The 17110-nt window shown below is 32.8% G+C and overlaps 2 protein-coding genes across 3 annotated transcripts in view; one reads left to right on the top strand and one right to left on the bottom strand.

Moving 5' to 3' along the window:
- Positions 1-3172, top strand: part of LOC144978733 (doublecortin domain-containing protein 1-like) — a 47410-nt gene extending 44238 nt beyond the window's left edge. The window contains exon 40 of one of the 2 annotated variants that reach the window (XM_078925165.1): positions 1612-3172. In XM_078925165.1, coding sequence (XP_078781291.1) covers positions 1612-1680 — 69 coding nt within the window. In that variant the 3' untranslated portion in view covers positions 1681-3172. The remainder of the gene's footprint in view (positions 1-1611) is intronic. The other variant, XM_078925164.1, reaches the window with a different exon arrangement.
- Positions 3173-15022: 11850 nt separating this feature from the next.
- Positions 15023-17110, bottom strand: part of LOC144978734 (uncharacterized) — a 61206-nt gene continuing 59118 nt past the window's right edge. Inside the window, exon 8 of the mRNA XM_078925166.1 lies at positions 15023-15809. Coding sequence (XP_078781292.1) covers positions 15622-15809 — 188 coding nt within the window. The 3' untranslated portion in view covers positions 15023-15621. The remainder of the gene's footprint in view (positions 15810-17110) is intronic.

Genomic DNA, 17110 nt, shown 5'->3' on the forward strand with positions numbered 1-17110 from the left:
CCAAAAAGCAAGAGTGTAAGAATCGTATATCATTTTAAAAATCATAATGATAATAATAACATTAACAATATATATAATGGTAATAACAATGACTTATTTCTTTCATCTTTTTGACTTTTGGTACTTTGGGATTCCACTTGATGTTGGTTATGTATTTTTATTTTATTTTTTTGTTGTTTTTTTTTTTTTTTTTTTTTTTTTGTTTCAAAATTTGAAAAAAAAAAATAAAAAAAAAAATTAAAAAAAAACAATCAAACAAATCTTTTCTTTTTCCTACCGGTAATCCATCAAAGCATTCCTCTGCAAATGTTGATTCCATATTTTGTTGTGTTGTTTCTTTTCCTGTCTGAAATTTGAATTATACTGAATTCTGTTTAAAACACTTTAGTTTTCATCGTTTTGATTTCTAGTCTATATCAATGTCATGTTAATAATATCTAAGGATTTTGGGAAGGTCATTACTATGGAAACATTGGAAAGCGAAATATCTAATCTTCTTATTTTCTTTTATTGTTAACATTCTTTTAATTTAATTTATATTTTATATATAGTTATTTATATATTTTTTTCTATGTGACCATTTTCCTCTTTGAAGTTTTTATGTTTAAAAATGAAAATTGTTTTACTGACGGCCCGCTTGTTGTAAAATCTCTAATTAAGATTTTAATTTCATTGAATTTATTGAATTAATTTTAGTAATTTGTTATTTCAAATTTCAATTAATTCATTCAAGAGTAAAAATGGTTCCAGTTGAAAGAAATAGAAGTAAAGAAAAAATCACGAAAAGAAATATTTACAATTCTCATTTTTTAAAAAGATATGGAAATTTAAAGGTCTTTATCTTTACCTTGACTACAAGCTATGCATGTTAAGTCACTTCTGATTATAAATGGTTAAATTATGAGCTCTTGGAGTTGGAGGGCTCCCGAAGGCCTGAAATTTAAAAAAAACGTCAATTCTACATAATTTGAGAAATGGTCAGAATTAAATACACTGCAAACAGATTTAGTACGCTTCTTCTTCTTCTTCTTCTTCTTCTTCTTCTTCTTCTTCTTCTTCTTCTTCTTTTTATATAAACCGATTGACTCAGCCAGACAGAGCATTACTGTCAATGTTATATATTTAAAAATTCGTGGGTTTAAAAACAAATTCCCACAAAAACTTGAGCATTATAAGAAATATCCACTAAACATGCTCAAAGCACTTTACAAGTGTCCCCGAGCCAACTATAACACTTAACATGTCGAACAAGACTTGTTAGGCGATATTACATTTTTTTCCGACACTGTTAACAGCCAGGTACTCATTTTACAACTGAGTATGGTGAGAGAATGTGAGTAAAAAGCCTTTCCCAAGGAACTAAGCACTTAAGACCTTCAGATTCATACCACAAGACCACCAAGCTGCACATATCCTTCTATGTAAAAAAAAAAATACCAAGAAACATTCAAGTTCCTTGAACTCACTACATTTTTTTTATTTCACTAATAATTGATTTTCACATTATTCTATAATGCAACAAGGTAAAGCTCTAGATAGATGCCATTTATTAGTATTATATTATAACAATGCATCATATAAAAAAGAAAACAAATCAATTCTATTCGACAGGTCGATCCATTCGGTCCCCCATTACTCGCCCTTCCAGCAGATCAACAAAAAGCTGTGACTCCATCTTAGTCCAGTCTTCCACTTGATTCCAGTCTTATCGACCCCAACACTAGACAACATAGACACTAGACTAGAGAATGGCACGGATGGTCAGTCATTTTAGTGGTGACCTACTTCTTTGATCTTGTATATGTCGGGATGAACCAGATACTCTAAAAAGTGAAATCAAAGATGTAATCATCAGAAATTCGAAATTTTAGTATCTGCAGCTAAGAAAACTGCATCCATTGTCCCCAGTAAAAATTATGAATCTGTATAGATACATTCTAAATTTAGAAATTTGATTCCAGTGAATAAGAGAAGGATGAAAACAGACTTTTTATAATGCAAAAATACAAAAACAAAAACAAACGACAAAACAAATCTTATTCTCTTGATTTCAAATTCAAGTTTTGGCAAATTCTGTCAGACATAATACCAGACATATTGACATATATATTCCAAGTTCTGTTTACAGAAAAAATATAATTGAATTCCAAAATATCACATAAAGAGCAAATCTAAATCAAAACTTGGTAGAACTTCACACAACAGCGATAAGAACAATGAACAATTTCATTCTTTGTTGAATTTAAACTGTGATTTTTAAGTCTTCACAAAATTTCCCTCTCAAAATCAAAAATAATGAAAACCTCCAATTTTAATTTCACTGTTGTTGTATTTGATTTATGAATATTTTGTAAAATTGATAATAATATAATATGAAGGGAGATGAATTAAATATAATATGATCTTTTTACCTCTTTGACTTTTGATATGTGATTTTTATTTTTTCTTACATTTATTATTCAGAATTATTATGAGAATATTTATTGTATTGAAAACCATTTTCATATCTCAAAAGAAAGCTTTTGATATTTCAGATATTCTTTTTAAAAATATCTAGTTAGTCTTTTTGCTTCGGGTATGGGAGCGGGTTTTGATATGGATATTTTTCTTGACATTTTTTTTACTTGCATTACTAACAGCCATTATATTTTCTGTGATAAACCATGCATTTTAAAATGGAGTAAAATTTTTAATCAATTTTTGCTCAATGTTTTTTTTGTTTTTTTTTTTTTATACCGAGAAAGTCTAGGGGTATGAAATGTTTGTGTGGAAGGGTAGTGAAGATACAAGTAGATCCAGAGAGAAAGCGCGACAGATTGACATAAAAATTGAGATAAAAATATAAATGCGTGTATATATACAGTTGAATCTCTCTAATCCGTAAATCCACAATCTGGATGTCTCCATTATCCGGATAGGTTGCCTGAGGACAGATTTTCTTTCTTTATTATTTGTACACTGTAGGGACTGATTCCACTTTCTGGATGTCTCTGTAATCCACACAAAATGCTGGGAACGGATGTGTTTGGATTGAAGAAATGTGACTGTATATTGTGTGCATGTGTGCGTGTGTGTGTGTGTGAGAGAGAGAGAGAGAGAGAGAGAGAGAGAGAGAGAGAGAGAGAGAGAGAGAGAGAGAGAGAGAGAGAGAGAGAGAGAGAGAGAGAGGGGAGTCCGAAACTCATTCAACTTTGCTACCAACAATATCATGCAACCAGAGATTGCTTTCCTTCCCCAATGACGTAGTCAATTCAAACACGTATTAAAACCAGATCAAAAACAAATTTTGCTGAATCTCGACTGCTGCTCTCACAATCCTTCTAAATGGAATACATCGAGGTATTTAGATTTGTCTTCTTTTTTTTTTTAAATGAAGGAAATGAGAGGTCAGAGGGTGAGGGATAAGGGGGGGGGAAAGGTCAAATGAAGACTTTGGACTTTGAAATAAAATTTACGACAAATTTCCAGACACTAAAAATATGAAACAACAAAGTGAAACTTGACAAAGATACCCTCCCCCCCCCCCCCCCCCCCCCCCCCCCCCGTGTCTCCCCCAACTGCCTACATTATTTCTTTATTCAACGAGATTGTAGACAAACCTATTGTTATGAATCACTGGGTAAAATAGGAGTGGCCTGTCTCGGAATTAAATGTGATATTGACTGATATTTCAATTCCAGTTTTGTGTAGTTAATCATTTTTTTTTAAAATGATGCAATGTCTGTTTTAAAACTTACATTTGTTTAAAAAATAAATTCACATGTAATAATGTAATAAAATGATATCAGAGGCCCCACGGACTTGAGGTAATCTACAGTAGAACACACTTATAATGATCATGCTTAAAACCAATAGATGGAAATGATAACCGCATTTACCCCTTCCTTACTATTTCAATAAAGTAAAGAGCTACAATTATTTTGATATAAAGAACTATTTTTTTTCCTACTTCGGTTTTTCTTATATATATATATATATATATATATATATATATATATATATATATATATATATATATATATATATATATATATATATATATATATATATATATATATATATATATATAATATATATATATATATATATATATATGTATCATTGCTCCACTCTATTTCAAAGATTTTTTTCATCTTTTGAATGAAGTCTTTAGGTTATGTTTTGACAAAACCAAGCTAGAAAATTCCGAGGGATTTTGGTCTCTGATATTACCAAGATAATTATTGGGTATAGTTGAATGCAAGATATTTTTTAAAATACTGAGCTATCACAATGCATCACATAAAATAATTTGCTGTGTTTGAATTTGCCGGTGCCTGCTATGGAGTGAATGCATTTGAATAACTATAATTTCATTTGATAACAGTAAAATTGATCTCAATGTAGCAAAGATTATAAAAATCACTAATTTTCCTCTTAGACATGCTTGTTCACAAGTAAAGTTTTCTTGTACTCTATGGTTACGGTGTTATTTAAATATCGACATTTGTATCATTCATTTTAGTCACGATAGACAATCTTCTGTTACATAATATTTGTCATGTTAATGTCCATAATTCACTTATCACCTTTAAAGTCAGTGCTTAAATTTCATGACGTTTGTCAGTTGATGTCATGATTTCTGTCAGATATGCACTCTTCCAAAATAGATTTTTATTTGCAAATAACTGTTAATTATGTTGAACTCCAATAAATGTCTTACATGCAAGACAAATCATTGCGATTAATTGCAATCGATTTTGTGAATGCCATCAATGTTTCAAATCAACGGTAAAGCGTCATTAGTTAGAATAACAAAGGTAAGGCTTGATGATCACGATTACATTGATCCGTTGTTTATTCCGTTAGATTTTTAAAAATAAAGGATAGTCTTCTCATTAAAAAAAAAAGTAAGAGTGGCCAAAGTTAACATTGAACCTTTTTTATTTTTAATTTTACTTTGGCGTGTTTAATTAAATGTTTGAGGAGACAACACCAATACTTACCTTTAATGAAGGAAGAAAAGTAATGCTGTACTATGAAAAAAAAATCCATTAAAAAACAATTTTTGCCAGAAAACTCGTCCTACAAATATGGATCGGTTAAAATGGCCATCATCTTGTCAAAAGCTTCTCAAAAAAGTGACTTAAAGGAAGACCTAAAAAAAAGTCCCAGGTTTGAGAATTTTCTGACAAGATGAGAATCATTTTAATTGATCGATATTTGAAGGACGAGTTTTCTGGCCAAACTTTTTAGATGTTTTATTCTTCTTTTTTTTTTTTTTTTCAGGGAGCACAGCAGAGTAGTTAATATGTTCTAATGTTATTGACAGCGCAAAATGCTATTATATGTTGTTGGTTTTTTAAAAATCTAGACATCCCGCGACAGGTTAAATACATCCTTATCTTAATCGTTCCATTGCATATTCTAATGCCTCGTGGTCTTGTAATTTATCAGTAATGGAAATGAAGATATTGTTCGTTCGCAAAAATAAATTAATAATAATACTGTAAAACTTGATTGCTATAGGCCTAAAAAAAATGTCGACTTCACTAGGGATAGAACTCAGTCCCTTTGCGAGTAAACTGAGTGCGCTACCTACTGAGCTCTCGGAACTCCCCCTTCCAAATCATAATGTACATGATTGTGCTGAAGAGTGTTGTTATCCAACTTTATTTTTGAGAAATAAATCCTGGGGCAACATATCATAATGGGCATTCAAGATCTCTAACGTTGGTGTGTATGCACTCATTATCTTCTCTCTAATAAATAAAATAACAATAATAATTGGAATAATCATACACACTGTCTTTTTTTTTCTTATCAAAATGTTTTAAAATGGATCCAGCCTATTAGAAATGATTTACCAGGGCTCTAAGATAAGGTTTCAAACCCCAGATCCAGTGGGATATTAATTTAAACCATTTATATTTACACCTGATCCGAACCAGTTTTGACTCATTGGTGCTCTAAAAACTTTTTTTTACCTGCATTTTATTCCTAAATATTTATAGATGATGTCTTCGTCGTCTTCGTCGTCGTCGTTGTTGTTGTATTCATTGTTATTGTTGTTGTCGTTTTTGTTGTTGTTTGTTGTTGTCCTTGTTTTTTTTTTGTTTTGTTTTTTTTTAAATTAAAAACTATTTTTTCTGCCTTGTTTTGCTTTTGTATTAACCAACTAAATAATAAAGAACTAATTTACTTATGAAACTGATAATATATTTTTAGAAAATAAGCTGAGTTAATGCAAAATATGTAGGGTAAAGTATACAGACCACAATATTGAACATCTCGGAATCACCTATTTTAGTGTGGAGTATTGGTATTTATTTTAGTTATGAGTTGCTATTATTATTGGTCAATTGCTGGAATGTCGCTGTTATTGTTTGTTCCTCTATGCCTTATCATAACTTGTTTACAAAATCTGAGTAGTGATTTAATAAACTATTTTAATTAATGAAAACACGACTTGTCGCCTTCTGTTTTTTTTTTAAACGTTGATTTCGTAATTTTCTTTCTAATAATATTTGACTTGGTATTCCGACAAAGGGGAACTTATACAATAGAATCCTGGTTGAGGAGAAGGGGGAGGATGATATTGAAGAGGAGGAGGAGGAGGAGAGGAGTTGCAGGGAGAATGAAGAGGGAAAGTGGAAAGGAGGAGGAGGAGTTGGCAACAGCAAACCATTGTACTTAAAAGGGAGACAATTCTTTCACAACAATGTCTTAAACGTGCACCTCATAATTACTGGATGTCCTCCTTTCTTTTAATTGTCGCTCAGATAGGTTACTTGCCCCTTTTTAGCCGCTTTGAAATTGGTTATTTCCCTTGAAAGGATTAAACTAAATAATAATACCTCTTTGAAACGATGAGTCACATATTATCAGCCAACGGATTCAGTTTAGTTTTTTCAAGGGAAATAACCAATTCCAAAGTGGGTAAAAAGGGGCACGTAACCTATCTGAGCGACAATTAAAACAAGGGAGGATATCCAGTTATTATGAGGTGTACGTTTAAGACGTTGTGAAAGCATTGTCTCCCTTGTTGAGTACAATGATTTGCTATTCATTCCTAAGTGAGCTGTTTCCACGCCATTGCAGCGTCTAGGGATGAACGATACGGTGTATCACTATCTAACAACCTCAAGCAATGTTGAGCATGATCAATGATTACATGGGTGACTGATTGCAAAACTCTGGCCTTGGTGTTGCGTTCCAAACACACTTGACATACATTGCCAAACTGGACTCCAGGATGAATGGCTACCTACCTTGACTAGAGCTGGTAATGGATGATGAAAAGAAAGAGCTTGGCTAATACAATATTAGGTCCGCTTAGCGGTGCTTGCAACTTGTACCAAATGAAAGGGATATATGCTTTTGTGGGCGATGTTGGTCTTGTGGTATGACACTCGCTATCGGATCAGAAGGACCTGGGTTACCTGGGTTCTAGCCTTGCTCAGCGCACAGTTGAGTACTTGGAAAAGACTCTTTACTCACATTCTTTCACCGTACTCAGGTGTAAAATGAGTACCTGACCGTTAACAGCGGTCTCCGTCGGAAAAATTGTAATATCGCCCAACAGGCGTCATGTGTCTTACTACATGTTATGTGTTGCTGTTGGTCATGGATCAACTTTGAGTAAAGCACTTTGAGCAGGTTTTTTTTTTTTTTAAATAAGTATATGAAGCATTGTAAACTACACCATGAGCACTGAATCCGTTGTATAAATGTGAATTTTATCTCTATGGCTTAGAAATCAATACAACAAAATACCAATGCTGTGTTTGTTTTCAGTTGTTTTTAAAATTTTAGGTAGGTGATTTCAGCAACAGTAAAAGAAGGAATAGGATAGGATAAAGTTGTAGATCTGAAATTAAAAGCACCAAAGATGATTTTTTAAGGGTTTTACGGAACTTGCAACAAATTAAGGTCATATCAGCGCCAGTTAAAAAGGAAGAAAATGGGATAGTAAAAAGTTCTAGAATTACAATTAAAGCACCCATGGAAAGGGGAAACAAATATGGGGATGGAAGACAGCGATATCTCTGCCCATCAAAAGACCCTAAAGAGAAATACAAATGCTGTCACATTCTTCTTCAAAGAGTGACCACCCCAGCACATATGTGCTTTACACGGGGGTCCCTGGCCAACAGCAACATATAGAACATGACATGACGCCTGTTAGGCGATATTACAATTTTTTTCCGAAAGAGACAATGCTGTTAACGGCCAGGTACTCAATTTACACCTGAGTATGCTGAGAGAATGTGAGTAAAGAGCCTTTTCCAAGGACTCAACTATGCACCAAACGAGGCTCAAACCCAGGACCTTCCGAACCGAAAGCGAGTGTCATACCACTAAGACAAAAATAAATAAAACATTTCAGATGTTTATCAAAGAGAAGTATTTTATTGATTTCTGGGAGAGGAATGGTTGCATAAGAACATTATTATCATTATTATGATTATAATTATAATGAAGGAGTACTTTAAACAAGAGTAAATAAAACATTAGGTTCAGTAATATTCTAAGGTGATTCAATATATTAACAATTAATTATTCACCAATTAACTGTCAAGACTCATGGGGAAAAACTTGAATTAAAAAATCCGTCCAGAAAATTCGTCCTTCAAATATCGATCGATTTAAATGACCCTCATCTTGGCAAAAACTGTTTGTTTTGTTTTGTTTTTAAGGATTTTACTGCGCTTGCAACACATTTAGGTTATATCAGCGCCAGTAAAAAGGAAGACAATGGGATGGTAAAAAGTTCTAGAATTACAATTAAAGCACCCATGAGAAAGTAAGACAAAGGGGAATGGGAACAAATAGGGATCAGATGTAGATTCCAAGAGCATACCACCAATGTAATTAGTTTGAGATCACATATAAGTCTCATCCGGACACAAGAATAAAATCCGACAAAGAGGAATACACTCAAATGCTTACATTATACATTAAAAATAACAAATATAATAATACATAACAGAGAGATGATTTACAAGGAAAAAAATATCATCTCCCAAAACAATAACTATGCATTTGACTGTTTCCCTCTAAGCCAAGACTCCGGCCAGGGCCAGGACAAAACCAAGTAATCTCATTCCAAAACAAAGACAGAAAGCTTGTTGGATAAGATATAAGGGGATAGAAGACACAGTATGTACCTCCCTGCCCGCTATGAGAGGTCAGGATCCCCACCCACTTGGCAAAAACTCTCAATCCTGGGACTTGTTGTCAAGGAATCCAAGGTTTGAGAGGTTTTTTCCCCAGGATGTTTGTTTGTTTGTTTTTAAGGGTTTTACGGCGCTTGCAACACATTTAGGTTATATCATCACCAGTAAAAAGGAAGAAAATGGGATGGTAAAAAGTTCTAGAATTACAGTTAAAGCACCAATTAAAGAGAAAGTAAGACAAAGGGGAACTGGGAACAAATAGGGATCAGATGTAGATTCCAAGAGCATACCACCAATGTAATTAGTTTGAGATCACCTAAAAGTCTCATCCAGACACAAGCACAGGTACCAACTAAGAGGAATACACTCAAATGTTTACATTATACATTTAAAATAACAAATACAATAATACATAACAGAGAGATGATTTACAAGGAAAAAAAGATCATCTCCCAAAACATTAACTATGCATTTGACTGTTTCCCTCCCAGCTAGGACTCCGGCCAGCGCCAGGACAAAACCAAGTAATCTCATTCGAAGAGAAAGACAGAAAGCACGTTGGAAAATAGATATAAGGGGATAGAAGACACAGTATGTACCTCCCTGCCCATTATGGGAGGTAGGAACCCCACTCCCCAAAATGAGGGTCATATAAATCGATTGATAGTTAAAGGACGAGATTTCTCGCCAAATCTTTCAATACAAGTTTTCAGAGTCAGGCAGTTAACTGTAATAAGAATGCACACAATAAATTCCCAGCATCCTTCAGTCTCATTCTTGTGTAATTGCACATCTCCCAAAGACACACTTTTAGGCACTTTTATATCAGAGGTAATATTTACAATAATATTTATGTTTTTTTTTCCTTTCACAGATCAATAAAATTATAATCTACATGGTGTGAAAGTTGTGATAATATATACATGCACACACAAACACACACACAAACACACACACACACACACACACACACACACACACACTCTCCCTCTCTCTCTCTCTCTCTTTCTTCTTCTTCTTCCACGACCCCACCCATTAATAAAACATGTCAAAAAAGATTACTTTTTGTGTTTTTAGAGTATCTTTAAAGTCATATGAGCTCAATGCAATGAAAGATGACGGGATTATCAAAAGCTTGTAGCTCGCGAGTTTCCAAAATGCCTTTGACAGTCAAGAAAAGTAAGACAAAGGCAAAATAATTTAAAACAGACACAGAATACACCTTTATCTACAACCAAACTCTGGGTTGCCTTCATCAAACAACGACTAAAGATCCTTTACTCAAGAATATAAAAATCATCAGCAGTCATTTTTTTTGCCACTGACCATCAGACTTTGGAATACATGGCCAGCTGTGGAAGTAAGCTATGCTGGTTGGTGTACAATAATCGGAGATGAACCTGAGGAGAGTTTTATTAAACATCGTATTTAATCTACAACAAATCACCAGTTTAAGGGTTTGCAACACAATTAGATAGGCCATTTCAGTGCCATTTAAAAGAAGGAATAGAATGGAAAAATATTATAGAATACTATTAAAATCACACGAGAAAAAGACAAAGATGAATTGGTTCAATTAGGGAACAGATGTAGTTTGTTTTGTTTGGTTTTTAATGGTTTTACAGCGCTTGCTCCAAGAGCATACAATCAATGATCACCTGAAACAACAGCACAGGATTCCACCAAGAGGAATACACTCAAGTGTTTACAGAATATCTCCAAAACAGAATATATAACTAACAACACATAACAAAACTAAGTAATCTCATTCCATTTTTTTTTTTTGTTTGTTTGTTGCTTTAGGTCTCTTCCAACACAATTGAGGTTATATGAGAGACCGCTGAAACAAAAAAACAAGCAATCTAACAAAAATAGTACAAATGTAAATCAAAATCATAACCTAAAGATATCATAAGCTAAATTATAAATAACCAAGAACAAACAGGCAGAAGATTTACAGAAAAAAAAATATCCCCTGTCAAAAATACAATCACAAACCAAAGAAGCAGGATAGGCTAGTAAAGAGAAGAAGAAACGACATCACTATCGGATCGTACACCCATGCGAACATCATAGGTATATGATTCAAGGGTAATGCTCCCATCCAACCACCCGCTAATCTCATTCCATGACAAAGACAGAAAGCAACTCAGAAAACAGATATAAGGGGATAGAAGATGCAGCGTGACCACCGACCCAATATGGGAGATCAACAAACCCCTCACAGCAGATGTAGTTTGGGATCACCTAAAAGTCTCATCTAGACATAAACAGAGGATCCCAATAAGAGAAATACACTCAAATGTTTACCAACCATTATATTATATTCAAAACAAAAAAATATTACAGTGCATAACAGAGAGATAATTTACAAGGGTAAAAAATATCATCTCCCAAAACCAAAACTATCCATTTGACTGTTTTTCTCTGTCAATGACTCTGGCAAGGGCCATAACAAAACCCAACTAATCTCATTCCGAGGCAAAGATGGAAAGCAAATAAGAAAACAGACATAGGGAGATAGAAGACACAGCAATTGACCTTCCTGCCCATCACTGTGCGAGGTCAGAAACCCCATCCAGGAGGCTTATTTAACATCCTATTTCAGGCGTTTACATGACATAACAATGTTGAAAGCGCTGTTAAACATCTAAAAACAAACAAACATCGTATTGAATCCTATCACAAATCAACCGAATTCCAGGACAAGAACACTAAGCCACACTGAAATGCACCATAGATATAGAGGGGACCAAACCAGTGGTCCCAGCAACTACACACAGAGACTAAAACAAAAATAAAATTGAAGAATTGATATCTAAAAAAAAACTTTAAAAAAAATATCAATTAAAACTTCGTAAATTAAAATAACAAATCACTAGTGTTTCGAATTCATAATATACTCATGTTGTAACAAAATTAACATTAATGCTGATGCTGATGAGAGATTTGATTAAAAGTACACGAGTACATGGAGTCTTGACTATGATTAACCCATTAACGGCCATACTCTGGAATACGTGTATTTAAAAATTTGGACAGAAAACTCGTCCTTCAAATATCAATTGACTTAAAAAAACAAAGCTTCATTTTGGCAAAAACTCTCAAAACTGGGACTTTGTGAAGTCTTCAATTAAGTCCCAGGTTTGAGAGTTTTTGCCAAGATGAGGGTCATTTAAATCGATCGATAGTTAAAGAACGAGCTGTCTATCTAAATTTTTAAATACATGTTTTCCTGAGTGTGGCAGTAAAAGGGTTAAAATAAATAACAGCAGGCACTGATGAAAATATTATATCATATAATATACAATATGGAATTATAAAGGTGGCGATGATGATGATGATGATGATGATGATGATAGCAGAAACAGCAGTAGAAATAATATTATTCATTAGCATCATCATCAATATCATCATCGTTGTGCTCTCATCTTTAACAACATCATCATGCACTAAACAATTGTTGCAATGAGATAAAACAATAAATATTGGAAATCTCTCAACAATAAAGTGTTATTTAAAGTAGAGGGAGGCACCTGAAGATTGTGTGTATAATATATATATATATATATATATATATATATATATATAATATATATATATATATATATATATATATATATATATATATATATATATATATATATATATACACTCTAGAATGCATTGATACAAAGGGAATGTTCATATCAACAGTAATAATAAAAATACAAACACAAACAACAAAAAGAACATTGGCGATAATGAAAACACTTTCATCGCCAACGATGATGATGGTGATTATGATGATAATAATGACGATAAAAATGATGACATGACGACAAAGGTGATAGTAATAAAAATAACAACAACAACAGTAATGATAATAATAATAATAATAATAATAATAAAAATAATAATAATAATAATAATAATAATAATAATAATAATAATAATAAAACTAATTCAAACCAAGAATATCATGGAGTAATCCTATATCAATGTACAATTCTACTTATATCTAACTCTCATCATTTCAAACAAAATCAAAAAAAGTACAAAATACAGACCCTACTATTGAGGTTGCTACTACATCACACTATTTCCAAGTGATATATTATGATGGATTTAAAAATCAATATATTAAATTTATGTAATTGTTGTGTTTATTAAACGATACAAATATCTTATTGCCTATATCTTTACAAAAAAATATTACAATATTTAAAAAATGTGACTTAAAAAGCAACACAGATTTCATGCGCACCGCAGAGGATCGTGATTCGTGGAGACAGCTGACCGGCAACGTGCTCAAGAGCACAAGCCACATCCCCCCCCCCCCCCCTCTCTCTACCTCTCTTCCGAATTATGATACTGACTATCAATCAAACTACGATTTTTTCTATTTCTTCTCTCAATCAAAATTGAAAACATGAGAATATCCATAAAACAAAATCGAGACAAACACACACACACTCACACACACACACACACACACACAAAAAAAGCAAAAATACAATATCAAAAATTAAATAAAAGATAAAAAATAAAATAAAACAACCCTAAAAGAACAAAATTATCAAATCAATAAATGAGAATTAATGCTGGGAAGTAATTAATGACAAGATAAGAAATCTTGGAATATAAATTAAGACTCCAATCCTCTCATAAATCGTCAAAAACAATAAATAAATTAAAAAAAAAAAAAAAAAAAAAAAATGTGCAAGGTCCTGAAATGTACTTAATAATTGAAATGTGAAGAAAAGTTCAAAGGTTAACATCTTTCACAAATATATTTATGCTTTACAAAAAAATGAACATTCAACTTTTCATTATACCATGAACACAACCTTTTGAATAAATAAATTTAAGCACAGTTTATTTACACCATTGTCTAATGCTTTTTCAGCATGAACAGTCTTCATCGATTACAGATTTAACGATTATGCTCACAACTCAATGTGTTGAATAGTTAGGGCTGTAGCCTTTCTTTTTTTTTTTTTTTTTTTAAATTAGAGACGTCTTTCTTTAATTCTTGAGATTTCTCATGCCAAAAGGAAGAAAAAAAAAATCCTGTGAAATTATTATTAGCTCTTCCTATATCAAGTATGAAAAAGAAAAGAGAAATATCAGTAAACTGAACACTCTATGACTCAAATAAATTGATAAAGTAAACTTGTATCGTTCTTCTTTACTACTATATTATCATATATCTATTGCTGGATTTTAATAAAATAATTGGAAAAAACTTTAAAGAGATAATCATAGAAATATGTGAAAGTGAGATGTATGAATGGGGTTTTGAACGGAAGTGAGAATGGAAAAAAAAAAAAATGAAGTTAGACAGGAGAAAATTTTAAAAATTGAGCTTTTACAAAGCGCAATATCCACTAAATGTGCTCAAAGCGCTTTACAAGGGGTTCCGGCCAACAGCAACACTTTACATGTAGGACAGGACATGATGCCTGTTAGGCGATATTACAGGTTTTTTTTTTGACAGAGACAACGCTGTTAACAGCCAGGTTCTCATTTTACACCTGAGTATGGTGAGAGAATGCGAGTGTCATATCACAAGACCACACAGAGAAGGAGAACAAATTGACAAGAAGTTGAAAGTGTGTCTTTGATTTATAACTGAAATGGGTTGTTAGGTCAAAGGCAACAACAACACACACAAAAACTAAATCAAAGACCAAACTTTCTTTCAACATGTTTTGATATTCATTCTCCTTCTCCAGTCCAACTTCTTTTTCTTTTTCCGTGTTTGTTTTCATTTGGAAACATGACGGAAAAACAAAAATATTAAACTTTCTGTTGCATATTTTTTCTGATAGACTCCAATCCTTGGCTTACTCATATTTCCTTTTTTCCTATTTGTTCTTAAATTCTTTACCCTTGCTTAGAAAATAAATACACAATTGTATAAAAATATTGATCCAGGGTTTATTTCCCTGCTACAACACTACCGTCCTCTGACAGTCAAAATAAATTGAGAAATTAAATTTTCAAAAATGATTTTAGTAGGGAAATGGACAAAAGTAATTATCAAAATAATGATCAAGATCATTTCTGCCTATTTAATCAATTATTCGAAAAAGCAGCTCCGTTTAGCATTATTAACTAGGACACGAAATAGAAGAATACTTAACATTCAATATCAGTTGAAAGTGCTGATATATAAAATCTATATTTTGCCCATTTGTCAAACTTTTAACATGTGATTAGATCTTTTCCCCAATCTCTCTGGATTCTATGTAAGGTATTGTCTTTTGAATCATTTTCATTGCAGGTTGAAGCAATGCTTCATGATAAGCATTTCATTCATTTTTTTCAAAGGTATTATATTAGTTTATGTTCAATAGCTTTTAAATTTACTTCTAATATCATTATCATTTTTATTTTCAAACACAGGAACTATAAATTTTCTAATTCACAGAGTCGTGAAACAGAATTCCTGCATGATCCTGGAGACCATCCTTTATGATCAGACCCAAACACCATTGGGGTTCTTGACGAGTGTGGTTGTTGACTTGAGTGAATTCTGTAGAGTAGTTGTTGAGTTACTTCCACCACCAGTTACACCGTCATCACTGCCGTTGCTAACGTCATCATTCATAAATGGAGACGGGGGAGCCCGTGGTGAGAGACGGCCCTCAAGAATTTTTATTATAGCTGCAGGAAATATGAATATCAATAAAATGAATTATAAAAATAAATATACATATTTTATGTAACTCATTTTCATGATTTTTGCCACACTAAATGGGCTTTCTCAATGATTCACTTATTCCCACAAAGGCACTGTAGAAAGAAATTTCCATTTCATATGATACATTTACCCTGGCTGGGCGCCATTTTTGTACAAGCACTTTTACAAATATCTATCAATATTTATAGTGAGATAGGTACTCATTTTCACAAGAGTAAAGTGGGGTAATAATGTGTATAAAAAAATATCACAATGGAGGCCAGAGTTGTCATCTATCCAGTCACCAAACATATTAAGTATAACATAACTTTGTAACACGACGGGACACTATAAACCATTAATCATTTCTTAGTGAGAATGGAAAGGTATCTTTTAAAAATAGACCTATAGCAAGTAATTGCCATTGTCCACTTCACGCTATTGTGTCCAGGAGAAACTTCGGCTCCATGGGCAACAACTTCAACAGAGATAAGAATTACATCCAAGAGCTATTGATCCTGGTAGTATGACTGAAACCATCTTAAAATTCAACAAATTCATATTCAAATGTCAAAAGGGGACATACTCAAATGGTGACAAAAGAAACAAGTTAGAGAACCTAACAGTGACAAAAGAAGTCATGGAGAGATGATTGATTACCCGGCCAAGGAATCTGGACAGAGTCTAGGTGAAACCCAAAATGTGACCCTTCGCCTCAAAACAGTATTAAGTCGGTTTGGTTAAGATGTTGAAAATGGAATTTATAGCCAGAAATATCAGACTTGTGTACAGTTTGTATGTTTTATTAAGGTGAATGGATACTATAATTTTGGGTGCTAATGCCAATAATTTAAATTTTTGACCAGTTTAACATTTAATTCGGCTTTTAAGCATCTGGTTCGTTCCGACATAATACCGTTTTGAGACCGTTGGTTACAAATAGAAGAAACAGGCATGTGTGATTGTGGTGAAGAAGTAGAAGATGTCCACAATCTACTCCAGACCTGCCCAAAGCCTGCAACAGCAAGAGAGGATTTTTGGCCTGGCACCACCACATCTCTGCAAACTAAACTGATTCTTTTGTTTGTTTGTTTATACAGGTTTTACAACACTTGCAACATATTAAGGTCATTCAGTACCAGTAAAAAGGAAGAAAATAGGATAGAAAAAGTTATAGAATTACAATTAAAGAACCCAAGAAAAGGTAAGACAAAGGGAAATTGGTTGAAATAGGAAACAGATGTAGATTCCAAGAGTGAGTATCTGGCCAGGGCCAGGACAAAAC

The sequence above is a fragment of the Berghia stephanieae genome, chromosome 8 (genome assembly GCF_034508935.2).
Source record: "Berghia stephanieae isolate SIO BIC M18660-M18661 chromosome 8, UCSD_Bste_1.3, whole genome shotgun sequence".
Taxonomy (NCBI): domain Eukaryota; kingdom Metazoa; phylum Mollusca; class Gastropoda; order Nudibranchia; family Aeolidiidae; genus Berghia; species Berghia stephanieae.